We start from the raw sequence: 16,835 nt of genomic DNA, 5'->3' as shown, positions 1-16,835 counted from the left end.
CACACTACAAACAGTAGCCGTCAGTCAGATCGATCCGCGGACGTCACATGCATGTACAACTAGCAACTACAACTAGCAGCAGGCTCTTCGCCACACGGCCTGCGGACTGCAGTGCAGGTACTGTACGATAATAAACGGCAGGCACTGGCTCGCTCTCTGTCTGTGTCTCCCATGCAGGCACTCGCGTACAACCAAACAGAACAGAGAGCGTGTGTATGACGAGACAGCAGACAGACGAGCCTCTGCCTGTTCGTAGGTACCAAATTGTACCTGGGATGGGATCTAGCAGTAGACAACCCCTATCGTATTCTCAGGATCTTAGCTAGATAGATAGACCGAATTTTTTGTTTTTGAGTCCTTTTTGAGTCAAAAATTTCCAATTAGACCCCCAGAAAAATTAAATGCAATTTTGGACCCATTTCTCGGCGCCATGAGCTATGGCGCCGAGTTTACACATCTCGGCGCCATAGATCTTGGCGCCGAGCTACCTGCCGCGCTGTCGTCCACGAGCTGACGCGGCGTCGACGTGGCACCGAGCTCGGCGCCAAGATCTATGGCGCCGAGCTCGAATATATAACCATAAAGCTTGTCTAGCTCAGTTGGCAGAGCGCAAGGCTCTTAACCTTAAGGTCGTGGGTTCGAGCCCCACCGTGAACATATTTTTTTGTCTTTGTCACTGATTTGTTTTTTATTGTCCAGATTTTTTTGTTTATGCCGCTGATTTGTCCGTGCGTTCAATATTTTTTGTGACGATGCGTGGGAGAAATACATACATATTACACACTTTCTTTCCGCCCAAAGTGGCATGCATGGCTGAAAATGCACGCACGCAGGAACGCACGACAGAAGCGGCGCCTTTTGGGGAAAGGCCATATGGGTTTGTGGCTCATCACAAACCAAAATAAATAAATAAAAAATAAAAAGTGAATGAACTTAGTGATATGGAATACTGAATTCTCATGCAACAAGATGACCTGATGGAGTATCTCCTTGATTAACTTTGATGGCTGTGTGGTAGTAGTGGCTTCTAAAATTAAATAAAGTTGCGTTATTAATAGAGGATGCGTTATGTTGGTGTAATGGTACAATCATTTATGTTGTTGAGTGTGTTTATATATGTGCGCGAGAATGGATTCCACCCGGCTTTATTAATAGGTGAGGCCGGCCAGGCTGCTTCTTTTCGCTTTTATTTGGTGGAATGCACCTTCTGGAACAAGTAAACCGTAAGAGACAGAGCATCTCTGGGGGAGTTCAGGCGCAAGTTCGTGGCATGCATCTTGACCAGAACGCTAGCTACTTTAATTTCCGATGGTATCATCGGATGAGGGCCGTTCACGGTTTACAAAACCGTTTTAGGTTACCGGAGGTAAATCGATGGAAAATCGATAAAAACAAAAAAATCTGGATAATAAAAAATAAATCAGTGACAAAGACAAAAAATATTGAACGCACGGATAAATCAGCGGCATAAACAAAAAAATCTGGACAATAAAAAACAAATCAGTGACAACGACAAAAAAATATGTTCACGGTGGGGCTCGAACCCACAACCTTAAGGTTAAGAGCCTTGCGCTCTGCCAACTGAGCTAGACAAGCTTTGTGGTTATATATTCGAGCTCGGCGCCATAGATCTTGGCGCCGAGCTCGGTGCCACATCGACGCCGCGTCAGCTCGTGGACGACAGCGCGGCAGGTAGCTCGGCGCCAAGATCTATGGCCCCGAGATGTGTAAACTCGGCGCCATAGCCCATGGCGCCGAGAAATGGGTCCAAAATTGCATTTAAGTTTTCTGGGGGTCTAATTGGAAATTTTTGACACAAAAAGGACTCAAAAATAAAAAATTCGGATAGATAGACGTATGTGTACGTACACGCGTAGGGTACCACTGTTGCTTATACGCTGTGCCTGTGCGCACGCGTAGGTACCACTGTTGCTTATACGCTGTGCCTGTGCGCGCGTGGCCCGGCGGCGGCTGCTCCTGGCAAAAGGGTGGCGATAGATGCCGACGAGATGCTCGCTCATCGGTCACCGTTGCCACTCCGTCCTCCCAAGGCAGCAGGACAAGACTGATGGTGGACGTGTGCATCGGCATGCGCCTCTCGGCCGGCACAGCGACTGGTGCGCTAAGGCTGGTCCGGCCGCCTCGCTTCCGTTCCGTTCCGTCCTAATTTTTTTTGTATTTTAGCCCTTAAACAGAAGTAAAATCACGTTTAGACCTAAAAAAATTTTAAACTCAGTTTTGGACCCTTAGCTCGGCGCCATAGGCCATGGCGCCGAGCTAACACAGCTCGGCGCCACAGCCTATGGCGCCGAGCTGTGACGTGGCAGCAACGGCTAGTTGCGTCCAGGGCTGACCTGGCGCTGACGTGGTGCCGTAGCTCGGCGCCACAGCCTATGGCGCCGAGCTGTGACGATGCACCAACGGCTAGTTGCGGCCCGGCCTCGTAGCTCGGCGCCACAGATCTTGGCGCCGAGCTACAAATTCCTATAAAAACGCCCGCGCGGCTGGCCGAGAGCAGCTCATTTCATCCCATTTCCAAACTTCGTCAAAATTTGCTGGATTCAAAGATTTGAGTTGGTTCACTTCGTAGACCAAGGTATGATTTCTAACTGATTCGTTTTGGATATTGGGTTGTTAGTTTAATAATTTGTATACACCTATTATATTATCATTTCGATTATTAGTTTGTGTAAACTTATTATAAAGCATAATAGGTACAAGTGATAATTATAATCGTTTATTAGATGAAAGACATGTACCGAGAGGCGTTGTGGCAGAAGAGAGGTCGTCCTCGGGAGTTATATCCGGACGTATCTAGCAAGGATGCTCCTGTTCCTCCTGAACTCCCCGTGCCTAACTGTGACTGTGGAAGACTGGCTTGGGTACATCAATCACAACATCCAGACACGGCTGCTCGCTGCTACTACCTTTGTGGCACTTTGAACGTACGTAGCTTATGACTTGTCACTTAATTTTTTTCGCATTCATTATTTTGTAGACATGTAATAGTGCATCTTTCCATTATTTTAGGGACATGAGAGGTGTTTCTTTTTCCAGTGGATCGATGGTCCTGATAAATTTGACCCTCGATATCTTCTTTTTGTTAATTGGTTGAGTGGAAAGACCAGTCATGAGCGTTTTAAGCGTTGGGTACCTCCTCCCCCGAATCCTCCACCAATGACGGATGCAAAGAAGGAGGTAGCAACGGAAAGACGGATGGACTCACCGCCTCGATGCGATTGTGGAGACCGTGCTGTCATCCAACCGCCTGGTGATGCCTGACCGGTCACTGGACGACCCATAATGCTGAGACCAAGAATCTTCTGGCAATCTTCAAGGGTCACGGTCATCTCACCGCAGGGAAGGTGGAAAGTGTGAGTCTCTGTCCGCCACCTATTGGAAGACAAAAGAATACAAAATCATTAGTATGCAAAGTAGATTTGATAATTGTAAATATTAAACAACTAGAGAAGTCTTTACCTGTCGACCAGAGCCGTCAACGCCGCTGGGTTGAAAGTGGGCAGCCCACGGCGGACCTCGTACGATAAGACGTCCAAGCCAGCCCTCTGTAGGAGAGGAGTGTACCTCTCATCGTACCTCATCTCCTCCAGAAACCGGTCGTGGGTCCGGACCCGCAGAACGGGCAACACCTAGCAATCAAAAGAATTTTCATTAGTCAAATATAGGTCGCATATATTAATTCGAAAATTTAATTTATGTACAAAATATTACCTCTCCCTCTGCGGTGAGACGGCCCCTGTGGTGCTCGTCGTAGTGAGGGTCCAGCAAGTGGAACTGCGCCATCCTGCAAATTAAGATATCAACATATTAAAATATAAGTTGTGTACAAAGTGTAACAAAAACATCGACATATTAGAATAAAATTTGTGTATAAAAAATATCACACCTGACTCCGGGCGGCGGAGCTCGGGCGGAGCGCGGCGGGGCGGCCGGCGGAGCTCGGGCGGTGCTCGAGGGCGGAGCTCGGGGCGGCAGCTCGGGCGGAGCTCGCGGCGGGCCTGGGCCGGGGCGGCCGTGCGGCGGCCAGCCGGAGCTGGGGCAGGCGGCGGCGGCGACCCGCAGACAAACCCGAGGGCAGACGGCGGCGGCGTGATTTTGTGGGCGGTGGCGAGTTCGTAAACGGCGGCGGCTTGAATTGGAATGAGCCGAGAAGACAAGAAACGCGCAGAGAGAAGGCTGTTTGCGGATTTTTCCTAGCTCGGCGCCAAGATCTGTGGCGCCGAGCTAGGTGCCACGCGGGACTGCCACGTCACGAAGGTCGGCACCACAGGCTGTGGCGCCGAGCAAAGGGTTCAAAACTGCATTTAAAATTTTTTTAGGTCTAAACGTGATTTTACTTCTGTTTAAGGGCTAAAATACAAAAAAAAAAAAATTCGGCCGTTCCGTCTCCTCTCATCCCCGGCCGCGCGCGTTGTTTCGTCCATCGATCAAAAACTCCTGTGCGCGGGGCAGGAGAAGGGGGGGTTCCGTGTCTGACAGGCATCACATGCCCGCGCACACCCATAGGCTCGCAATGATCAACACCTCACATGGGGGGACTTGTGACGCTGCAGGACCAGGGACACGCCTTGACCCACCCCACCCCACCCCAACACACCATGCCCCTCCCTTATTTCAACCCCATCGGCTAGACCCAGACCCAGACCCAGAGCCAGCCCGCCGGCCTCCCTCCCTCCCCACGACGACAGCCTGCATGCCCATGGCGCCGCAATGATAACATTCCTCTGAGAGCTCGCCCCCGACTCCAAAACCGAGCACACATCTGCTCCGGCTTCTACTTCTACCAGTACACATCCGCAGTACCAGCCGTGTGCGCGTGCAGGCAGGACTGCTTCCCCTTCTCCTCGCCACTGCACGCCGCCTAGCTCGGCCTCAGCTCTGACCGGGTGACTCACTGACCGACGACGCCTCGGAAGCTTCTCTGCCGCCGGCCTGGCCACGTCGGTCGCCGTCGTCGGACCCCGAATGAGAGCCGGCGATCGTCCCGCAGAGCGCACGCCGTCCCGTGCCTGGTGATCGGGGGCCGACAACGACAGCTTGGGGAGCGAGGCAGAGGCACACGCCCGGACCGGAAGACGATGCCGCCCGCGAGGGTGCGCGGCGCCGCCGCCGGCCTGGCCGACGACGCGCGGGACCTCCAGCGCCAGATGGGCTGCATGGCCGGCATACTCCAGATCTTCGACCGCCAGCGTCTCATCGCTGGGGCCGCCGGCCGCCAAGCCGCCCGGCAGCGCCAGGCGCACAAGAGGCTGCCTCCGCCTTCGGCTCCTCCACCGGGTAATGGCTTGGCTGCCTCCTCGCGGGCTTCTCTGTTTCTCTCTCTGTTCCCTGCATCTTTCGGCTGCGTGTCGTGTTAGTGCCATTCACTTGCATCAACCTTTTCACAAACAGCCTTGTTTTTTCTTTATTTATTTCAGCTTTGATAATTAATAACGTTTTGCTTCTGACTTCTGAGAACTGATAATCGAGTCCTGGTGTGTTCACTAGAGATGAGAAAGCTAGGTGTCATTTCTTTTTTACTTGTATAAACAAAAAAAAAAAGTTGCTTCGAAATCTGGAAACAAGCCCGTTCGTACTGTTATTCAAAGTTTGCTAAAAAAGACTGACAGTTGGAAGGTTCAGCAAAGGACAACCTATCAAAGGAATAATAATAAAAACAAACTCGGTTGGTAAAACTGCCTACATATATATATATATAAACCTGTTGGCTTACTAGTCTCTAACTTAATTCATGTGTATATATTGGTGTTGGTTGATACGGGTTTAGTTTAAATCTTGCATTCATTCACCCTAATATACATTGGTTGAGGTGGATACATAAAGTACAACTTGACAACAAAAGAAAAATAGTAAAAAATTGACATGTTGGTACCAGAATACTACTTTTTTTTATCTCCACTTACCTTTTTCACTGGCAAGAGACTAGGAGGTTTGTTGTGCAAGTTACATGCTGTGAGCAAAACCATGTGTACTATAGCAGTGGTTGACTCTAGTACTTATGACCATAAAAGGCATTTACTTTAAGGTTGCACTAATAAATGACGCCACATGACACAACCTTTTTAGAACTAGATGAGCACGGCATCGGCGTAATCACATCCAATTGATGAAGATTCGGGGTACCCAGAACCGGAAATAGAATGAGGATAACTATTTTCACTGACTGAGGAGTGAGGACAGCTGAACATTTCGTTTTTTTTTATTTGTCGTATTTTAGTTCAAAAATAAACTGGCGGACGACAACAAATATTCGAGAACGGAGATAGTATATTACAAATTCATTCATGTAATCGAACTGAAGAGGTCGTTTTTGTATTTTTTTTAAATAAACCCTTCCAGCAATACCTCCTTACGTTAAGATATTTTATTCTAATAATGCCTCCTTACGTTTTTCAGGCAATACTCATTCAAATAGCAGCAGCAATGTCCCAGTTCAAAGTTCAAGTACCTCAAAGATCGTTCTGGTAATATTCCTACTAGATTCAACTCAAATTCTTCTTTTTTCTTTTTGGCCTAGAAACTATTTTACTCATGCATCAGAATTTTAGAAGTATGTTATGGATGCATAAAGAAGTTGGCGCTAACCTCCGGTTCGCTTATTATGCAGGAGAAAACATTTAGCAAATGTATGACCGAGAACAGCAGCCTTTCAATCGAATCATCAAGAGCTTCTTCTTCCTCCTCTTCCTGCTCATCCTTCTCCTCCCTTGATGGCAACAAATCAGTCCAGCAGGAGCTTCCTTACATCAACGAGGAGCTCTTTGTGCAGAGGTCACTGAAGACCTCGCCAAGTTTGAAGGAATCTGACATGAACACCAAGTCTGGGCATCCTAATGTCGGTTTCAGAGACATAGTGAAGGACTCCATCAACCGAGACCCTGGAGGCCTGACTGTAAAAACCTCGGTGCAGGAGGCAAGGAGGAACGGGCAGTACAAGGACTCACCGAGGCCACTGCTGCTGTCCAAATCAATGGATGGAACCTGTATCATTGGGATCGATAGGACCACAAAGGTTCCTGCAAATGTCACTGAATCTGGAAGGTGTTTGCAGGAACGGTCACGCTTCTCATGCGATGACCGAAGACTCCTGCGGCCAGCTGAAACCCAGGAATGCAAGAGGCCTTCCTCGAGGCTAAAAGAGCTTCCTAGACTGTCCTTGGACAGTAGAAAGGAGTCTCTGAGTCCAGGCTCACGTCAGAAGAGCATCAGTTACAAGAGAACTGATGATATTCTTCTGGATACTTTGAGGCCTCAAGATTCCCCCAGCAACAGGAGAGCTAACAGTGTCATTGCCAAGCTGATGGGGTTGGAAGAAGCAACAAATGCTACAGGGGTGCTAACCGCTGATAGCTGTGAACCCACAAGATCACCAAGACCAGCCCAAGCCACTCAACATGAGCGTCCATCGCGATCCCCCAAAAACACTTGCCAGGATTCCTGCAGCATGCAGCCGAAGAACCAACTGAAAGCCAAGCCTTCCCAAAGAATTGCCACAGAAGCGGCTCCTTGGAGGCAGCAGGACAGAAGTGCCAACAATACCAAGGCGGAACAATGTCGAGAGGCTGAAGGGAGGGCAAGAACTGCATCTGTCTATGCTGATATAGAGAGAAGCGGGGGTTTTAACTTCTTAGAGTGTAATAACAAGGACTTCAGGGCTCTCAGAATATTGGGTGCATTGAACGCGAAAGATGCCAAGAGCAAGAATGACAGCAGTGGCGGATCTGTGGCTATTCACAGGACAGGGTATGATCTAACCACTAGCTCTGGAAGTTTTCAGGCTCCTATTGTGGTCATGAAGCCTGCAAGAACCACTGAGAAACATGGGGTTTCACTTGCTTCGGTTGCTCCCATAGCTGGCCTGAGAAGCCTCAGAAAGTTGCCGGCGGGTAGATATTCATCTTTCACTGGCACAAATGACAAGATGCAGCTTCGGATGTCAAGAGATCAATCGAAGTCTGAGGAAACTGTCAGCAGTGCCAGCTCACCAAGGCCTACAAGCTCATCAAGCCCCAGAAATGTGTTAAAGAAGTCAGAACCTGAAAGGAGGTCTCGTCCACCTGTCTCACCAAAATCTCCAAGCAAGAAGTCCAATGAAGCCGTCTCCCCAAAAGGAAGAACAAGATCGAAGCCTTCTCAGGTGAAATGCCACCGTGATGAGGTCTTGCAGATCACAGGGAACAGAATAAGCTTGGCAAAACAGGTTGATGTCAGCATTATGGATTGCCCAAAGCCTTTGGGTGGTAACTCAACCTTCGTTCCAGAAGGCAATACTGCTGCAACAGCAAGCCAAAAGGTAAAGATAAAACACAAATAAAGCTCATATATCAATCTAATCCTGCAATTTTCGTGCATTCTGTATTCATTGTTTACCACTGCTTTACTAATGAACGATTCCTCTCTATCCCCTTTCAGGCTGCTTCAATTCTGGGTTCAGACCAAAACATTCATTCGCTGGACAACATTCCAAGCCCTGTCTCTGTCCTTGATGCATCCTTCTACCACAAAAGGATCTCGGATTCATTCAAAGGTGAGAAATTTTTTTCTTAGTTACCAGTATTAGTTTGCTCTAGATAACCACCTGTTTCAGGCAAGAACATTAGCATGATAGATCATTTGGTTTGGTCTCATTCAATTCAGAAGCCCATTATGCTACTCAAAGGACAAGCATACCTAGCTGTCAGCGTGCTGATAAGGCTAGTGACAGATAATCCGCAATAAAAGCTACCAGGTAGCTCGTGGTCCTGCAATTAGGAGGAACAGTGCATGGTTGCAACTGCAACCCCACATGCAACACTGCCTATGCATGAGCATGATATGTGTCTTTTGGTGTGCATACATGCTAGTATAGATGTGCCCACCAATGTCCCCCTACACAAATACACCCAGTGTGTGTGATCTGTATATCTATTCTAGATAGACAGTGTTTTTGTCTCTCCTGTCTGGTACATGTTTCCTTCAGTTGAATTGCCTGGCAGCGAACTCTGTATTTTCGTTTGGTACATCAAATTGTTCTGCACTGTATAGGAATTGTTTTCTGAACATGTCATTTCACCTGTTCAGATGGTGAGACACATTCTTCAGAGGAATGCTGGAACCCAAACAGCTTGCCTGACACGCCACAGTCAAAGGCGAACAGTGAAGTCAACCAGATTAAACCAGAAAATCTGGAAGTTCTGATCCAGAAGCTCGAGCAACTGCAATCCATGAGCGAAGAAGACGCAAGTATCAAAGAAGTCATGGCGTCAGTCGCTGCGAACAAAGATCACCAGTATATCTACGAGATAATGTTGGCATCTGGTCTTCTGCACAAAGAACATAGTGTCACAGCACTACCTGGCCAACTCCAACCATCAAACTACCCAATCAATCCGGAGCTCTTCCTCATCCTTGAGCAAACAAGACCAGTCTCAGTTTCCGCCTTCCAAACTGTCGGTGGAGCTAAGAGAAGCTGTAAGCCTTGCGCAGGGAAGCTTCATCGGAGACTTGTGTTCGACCTGGTAAACGAAACCATAGCTCAGAAGATGAGCATCTGCAGATCCGGAAGCCAGCCAGTGAAGTTTCTTCGATCAAGGAAGCTAAGTGGGTGGCAACTGTTCAAGGACTTGTGCGCCGTGGTTGACAGGCTAACAAAATGCTCCGAGGAGGAGGAGAACGAAAACATGGTATTGGATGAGGATGCAATCAATGGAACCAAAGACTGGATGAGCTTCGACACTGTGCTGCATGGCATGGTTTGGGAGATCGAACGATCCATCTTCAAGGGCCTTATCGACGAGGTCGTCAGCGGTGAGACCACAGAGAAGATGCGATTTGGACAGAGGAAGCTGCAGAGGCAGCTTTCTTTCGGTAGCACAAACTGAATATGCGCCGTAGTAGTAGTCATTTGCGTCAAGAAGCTTTACAGCAACTAGTAAATGTGAAACATTTTCTGTTTTTTTCCCTGAAGACTAAACTGTAGAAGGAGTATAAATGCAAAAAAAAAAAAAATGATCCTCAACACTAGTCTTTCTGCCAGAAGAAGCAAGGAATATAAATATAATGTTCTTAGTAAACTTGTGTGTGAATTGTGATGTTGTTTTGATTGAATCATGCCGCACAATTACCCAATCTGCTGTTTCTTTCATGAAGCAGGACCGTTTGGCTTCTAAACTTTAGGAACATCTCATACTATTATAGATAACAAGATAGTCTTCTGCCACTCTGCCAGAGGGCCAACGACAAAGTAGGTTCTGAAACTGTAGTCCAAACTCCAAACTGTCTTACTACTATTTAGCCAAAAGACTGCAACGGCTCCAACCTGGCATTCGCACAAGAACGATCAACACACGAAGTAAACATAATCGATGAGTGGTGTGCAGACGACATCTAACACTGCAGTGCCAGATCATGTAGGGCATGGGACATGACACCGGATGCAAACTGGGAGCAGGGAGATGAATTGAGCAGACAGGGACGGGCCAGGACAGGCATTTGCTGAAAGCGGCGGAGCAAGGCGTACCTCCAACCCCAGACCGGCATCCATGCTTGTCACTTTCCAAACTGTGCGTCCATGGTGGAATAGGCCAAGATTGCAATGATCCGCCTCCTGGAGTTATCTGACGACGACTCTCACAGAGCTCCCGCACTCGATGCCCCTTCCGACTTATCCGAGGCTAAAAGATTTCGAATTTTCAATGGCACGGGGAGTGGCGTGGCTAAAAGAAGACCTATGGCTCAGGACTAGGGGTGTAGATAAGGCCCCGTTTAGTTAGGGTGACTAAAGTTTAGTCACTTTTATTTCTAAAAAAGCAAATATAGTGACTAAGGGGGTGTTTGGTTTCTAGGGACTAATGTTTAGTCCCTAGATTTTATTCCATTTTAGTTCCAAAATTACCAAATATAGAAACTAAAACTTTATTTTAGTTTCTATATTTAGCAATTTATACACTAAAAAGGAATAAAATGAAGGGACTAAACATTAATCCCTATAAACCAAACACCCCCTAAAATGTAAAGTTTAGTCACTTTTATTTCCTAAAAAAACAAATATGGTGACTAAAATGTGGTGACTAAACTTTAGTTCTTTAGTCACCAAGGGGTGACTAAAAGGGACTAAAATAGTATTTTTACCTTAATTGCTCTCTCAACTTTCTTCTTATAGCAAACATCCATTAATTAATAAGGATAAAACAGTCATTATTCAAAATAATTAATGCTCTTTAGTTCGGTTTAGTCACTGGAACCAAATATGATACTTTAGCAACTAAAATTTAGTCTAGTGACTAAATAAACCAAACAGGGTGTTTGAAGCATCGATTGAAACCTCATGATGGATGCTAATTACGAATATTGCTCGACTTCGCGTGGATTTGGCCACTGAAACATCACCAAGAGAAATCGTAGATCATGTTTCCAAGCGAATAAGAATTCCATACCTGGTCCACTGCATCAATGGGACAGGTCAGGTGCTCCCTCGAGGCCCTGACGCATAGCTGCAATCCATGGCATGCTGGGTGTTTTCACGAAGTAAGGAAACACGATATCTGAAATAAAAGTGACTTTCGGTTAACTTTGTTTGTTCGTGACCGGTAGTGCATGATGTCACTGTGTATGTTGCCACACACACACTTGACGACTGGTAATAAAACCATGCGGAAACTGAAACATGGGTTAAACTCTGATGCAGAGGTAGAATCCATGCGGCAAGTGTGGATTTTATTATCTCATAGTCGTTCCTGAACTGGAATCATGCAGGTGGCCTCCAATTTGCTTAGTTCTGCCATTTGGACAACAATTGTCTAATGTATCTAAATTACACAACAATTGTCTAATGCATCTAAATTAAATAAATTAGCTGGAATAGCTCAGTTGGTTAGAGCGTGTGGCTGTTAACCACAAGGTCGGAGGTTCAAGCCCTCCTTCTAGCGGATTTTATTTTACTCTTTTTACAAAATGTTTCCGGTTTAGTATTTATTTTTTCAAAAAAAAATTCTTTTTGGCTTTTCCTCGATCTTCATATTCAGTTTTACTTGCCTTGTGTTCGCACATAGATTTACCTTCCTCAGCTAGAAGTAAGCAGCAGGATCATCAGCAGCAGGAAGCCAGGAACAGAAAAATGGTGGGTTTCCCTTGTCTTCTTTTTTGTATCGGTTTTTTCTTGTAAAGACTTCGAATTGAGAGAGTTTCAGGCTCCTCTTAGAATAGCAGATTTTAGTAAGCCAGTAGCTAACTAACCAGTTCAGTTCTTCAGTCTCCCCTCTCGCTGTTGCCGGCAGCAACCCCCTTTGTGTTTGATTATTCCCTCCATCCTTGGTAATGGTGCGCACAGGTTGCTCGATTGAATGTCCAACTATTTTTTTGTTAACACATTTGCATAGCTTCATTGCTGCAACCGCTACTACAACAGGTTTAGATTGTCAAATAAAGTATACTGATGTGGACCATGTGTGCAAGTTGCTGGATCGAATTCTCCAAACAAATTATTTGTCTGACACTTTTCCATGACTTGCTTCATGCAAACGTTAATGCAACACATTTAGAATGTATTGTTGATTGTTACACCAATCACATTCCCTATTATATATATCCACATATTAAATGTTGCAGATGCATACTAATTGTGCTTTTGCAGCTCACTCAACGACCTCATTAGTGGTGTGATTGATTCACGTTACAACATCTTCTGCACTGTTGGCTGTTACCTACGGCCACTATTAGTAAATTGCATGGTCAAATATATTGTTATTTGTATTTACGTCAAATGAGTTACTCATATGGCCACTCATATGTTCTTTTCATTTGTCAATATACCAAAAATTTACGAGCAGCTGCAACCCTTCATTTTCAAACTTCTACTTATAGTGTCAACTACTTCAATAGGTAAGTTCCTAAATAATGTTTCATTTTCCATAGAATTTATTATTACAGTATGCTCATTTTACATGAACTACTGATATTCCTACTGTAATATTAGTTTTTACACACCAGTGTATTTTGGCTTGTAAAATAAATTTCTTTCCGAAACAAAATTCTTGCTTCCACCTAAAACGGGCAATTGCATGAATATATCTAAGTTAATAATCCACTATACTTATTTGTGATAACCACGAGTTCAAATACATGAATGATGAATAATCATGGGTTCACGTACATGAATATTAAAATTAGCAGCCCATGTTTTTGAGTCGTAGACGAAATTTAACCTCATGTGTACTTTTATATGAACCATACATGACGTTGTTGCGATGTCGCGATGTCACGATGTCGATTGTTAGACCTTAAATGTTGTGTGTAAAAATTATAGTTTGTAGTCTTGTGCGTTTACATACAACATACGCTACTAAAATAGATTTCGACTGTATTATTTATTGTTATATCAAACATCTTACATATTATATGTATCTACACCAACTAAATGTTGCATATGACAACCAATTAGTACTAATTGTAAATTTTGCAGCTCGCTCATACACTTCATCAACATTGATATTCATTCCTCTCGGAACGTCTTTGCAGTGGGCTGTTTTCCATAGTACGAAAAAAATCATCAACACGTCCTCATACAAGTAAATTGCATGATCAAATATGTATTTTTCATATTTGTCTAAAACAAACTGAATCTTAGATCATGCTTGAGTCAACCGTTTTTTTATCTCATCTGATCCACATATAGCCAACTAATCGGTCTGAATTGTGGCATGAAATTGGCTTTTCTAAATCACTGTTCTATTTTCAATTTGTAAAAAACAAAAAATGCCTTCTCCATATTTCAGAGTATTCTCAGTATGAAATTGATTTCCTTACACCTGAAGGACCCGTATTCTGTTGCAAAAACACTCCATTGCCTTTAAGAAAGTAGATATATGATCATTTATTAGCTTATTGCATGGCACAATACCAAGTTTTGAAGATTTGCGTGCTGGCAACCTACCGACACCCAGCTGGCCAGAGTAGACTATGTCCATCTTAATTATTTAGGAGCAAAAACTAGGCAAAACATACCATAATACTACAATTTAAACACGTTTTGTATCAACGTATATATAATATAAAATCTAGAACTCAGTACTCGGTTTTACATCATGCGTCCAGAGTTTAGTTTCACATCGTGCCATGTACTTTTTTTATCAGACGCGTGTCATGTACTAGTGGCTGTGATTGCAGCGATGGAGGCAAACCGAGCTCTCAGTGCCTGTATAATGGGCCACCGTCAGCAGGGTGGCGAAGTCAAGTGCTCCCAGTCATGCATAGCTACCGCACAGTCCTGCATGTGTGCCTTGCTGCCTTTTGCGTTGACAAATCACGTCGTCGGTTAAGCTTACTAGCTAAGCATGCATGCACGTTATTGCACAGCAGCGTGTATGCAGATTCGGAATTTTTAGTGAGCATGACTACTCAGGACGGGGGTATATATATATATGCATTTCTGTTATGTTAGTTACATATTGAGTAATTTGGCCCATATAAAGTACTCTCTCATCAGTTCCAATTATAATTTGTTTGACTTTTTTGTGTCACGTTTGACTGACTCGTTCTATTCAATTTTTTTTTTGGAAAAAACCATATTTAAAGTATATTATATGCTAAACAATACCACAACAAAAAATAACAATAAATATATTTTTTAATAATAATAAGGCGAACCAGGTAATTTGGGATAAAAATGTCAAACGAATTATAAATTAGAACAGAGAGAATATTTGATTAAATTCTAAACATCTTTTTTAAATAGTGTGTATTATGGTTCAGTATCATGACAAATATTGACATGCTGTTAACATAGTTTATATAATTTGATCTTGTCTATCTAACTTGAGTCATTAAAAAATGATGAAGGTGCCCGCAAGCGAAACTAAAACTGACTATATTTCTAACGACCCAAAAATGTGATAGGGTTTTTTTTTTGGTAGCGGGCTTTGCAAACATGTTGAAACCAAATATTTTTTTATGGAGAACATTAAAAACTATAAGAGCATCTTCAAGTGACTTGCTAAGCCAAATTTTAGCTACTTAATAGTAAATTAAATCTCCAACAGACTAGCTATCTGACTCTGTAAATTAGCTCTCTCACTAGCTAAATTTGGCTAGCCACATGACTAGCTAAACTAGATAGATAGTCTGTTGGACTGAGATGATATATATAGAGTGTAATCTTTATGAAAACGTAAATAGATAGTCAAATAGAGAGTAAAAGATGAAGAGTCCTTTGGAGATGCTCTAATGGCGTCAGAGATACATATAACGGTTGATTGCTATGTATTGCTATTTTGTTACCAAAAATAGATCACCTAGACCGCATACCGCTCAAAAGGAGTGTGTGTTTCAGGAAGCTGACACTATGTTTAAGAGGGCAATGATTAGCGTGATAGGAAATTTCATAGTTGATGCATATATGATGATGTCCACGTCAAAATATATCGGACTCGCTAAATATGAAGTTTCTAGTGAATTGTATGTCATATAGCAATTTCATGACTATAGATAGATTGACTAATGATGGTTCTGTAGTAAAACAAGCTCATGAGATACATATACTGGTCAACAAACTTAAGAATTTTGGGAGTTAAGAGAGAAAGGAATGTAACAAGAAAGGAAGAAAAATTCAAGGTACTATATACCAGCCTATCAAAGAAATACAAGAGTCATAAAAAACAAGACAGTAACATGGACGTTGCTGCGCTCCATGGGCTGCTGCTGGGCCGTTTATGCGTTTGATCGCTAAATGAGCTCGAGTCACTCATGAATGCCCGGCGCGCTGCTCCGGTCCGAGCGTTCGAACCAGAAGGTCGGCGTCCAAACGGTCCTGACGATTGGTTAGGATCTCGGCCCACCGGCTGGTAGGGCTGGACGAAATGTTCGTGGCTTGTTGGCTCGCTCGGTTTATAGTTAGCTTAGATTAATTCGTTTGATTTTTTTCACAAGCTGAGCTGACATCCTAGCTCGATTCGTTAACGAGCCAACTCGATTCGTTAACGAGCCAGCTCGTGAGCTAAACGAGCTACTACATTCCAGCAAAACGGAACTATATGCGTATCATTTACAGAATAATTGATGAACATGTTATGTACCTGTGAGGTGTCTATGGCTTATGAATTAAACTAATGATTAATGAACTATGTCTATGTGTTAATTTGGTCTATGTAAATATAATTGTGGGTTAAACTGATGAATATGTATGTGAATAGTGAATTGATGAGTGATGAATTGTGCTAATTTGGTGTTACATTGAATTGGTTTATGAAAATACGAGTATAATTACTATTTTCTATTGTTAAATTAGTTTGAAATTAACTAAACATTAATTATTATGTATATATTTTTTTGTGCTCTAGCTCGCGAGCTAAACGAGTCGAGCGGAGCTAACTCTGTGGCTCGTTAACTTAACGAGCCAGCTCGAACTCGGACAAGTCGAGCCGAGCTGGCTCGTTATCCACCCCTACCCGCTGGGACATGAGAGACGCGAGATTTACGTTGTGCTGTACTAACAGGATGGATCTTATCACTAATTGTCATTTTTGCACTTTAATTGCGGCCTTAATTAGATGACCTGATGTTGCATATTTTAAGCGTTACCCGGGGTTCTGAATCTTCCTGAAGCAAGCACGCTATCCGAATATTCTTAGGGCATGTACAATAAGTGTCTTAAGTTGTGTTTTAGAGTGTGTCTAGGGGGGTGAATGTAAAAAAACTCAAGACATGTATCTTGACGAAGACACAGTGTCTTAGCTCTATGTTCGAGACAGGAGGCTAGCTGATTGGTCACTTTAATTTATTGAATGCTCTGATTGGTACAATGAATATGGTAAGACACACGTTTTAGACACGACCACTGTATT

General features: G+C 44.0%; 1 protein-coding gene, 1 long non-coding RNA gene and 1 other non-coding gene across 3 annotated transcripts; 2 read left to right on the top strand and 1 right to left on the bottom strand.

Annotated features, from left to right (window-relative positions):
* Positions 1-4,675: 4,675 nt before the first annotated feature.
* LOC100280168 (Protein LONGIFOLIA 2) lies at positions 4,676-10,016 on the top strand. Its single transcript, NM_001153100.1, is given in 5 exon segments — positions 4,676-5,298; positions 6,418-6,485; positions 6,629-8,314; positions 8,434-8,548; positions 9,082-10,016. Coding segments are annotated over 5 exon segments (2,868 nt in total). The 5' UTR covers positions 4,676-5,099; the 3' UTR covers positions 9,882-10,016.
* Positions 10,017-10,030: 14 nt separating this feature from the next.
* On the bottom strand, positions 10,031-10,693 carry LOC100278065 (uncharacterized). The gene has a single exon (NR_157123.1). It is a non-coding gene; the product is annotated as an uncharacterized lncRNA (long non-coding RNA).
* A 1,160-nt stretch (positions 10,694-11,853) lies between these two features.
* On the top strand, positions 11,854-11,927 carry TRNAN-GUU (transfer RNA asparagine (anticodon GUU)). The gene has a single exon. It is a non-coding gene; the product is annotated as a tRNA-Asn (tRNA).
* Positions 11,928-16,835: the final 4,908 nt, after the last annotated feature.

This window comes from Zea mays, chromosome 2 (assembly GCF_902167145.1).
Source record: "Zea mays cultivar B73 chromosome 2, Zm-B73-REFERENCE-NAM-5.0, whole genome shotgun sequence".
In the NCBI taxonomy this organism is placed as follows: Eukaryota; Viridiplantae; Streptophyta; class Magnoliopsida; order Poales; family Poaceae; genus Zea; species Zea mays.
This window is presented reverse-complemented; position numbering and strand designations above follow the sequence as displayed.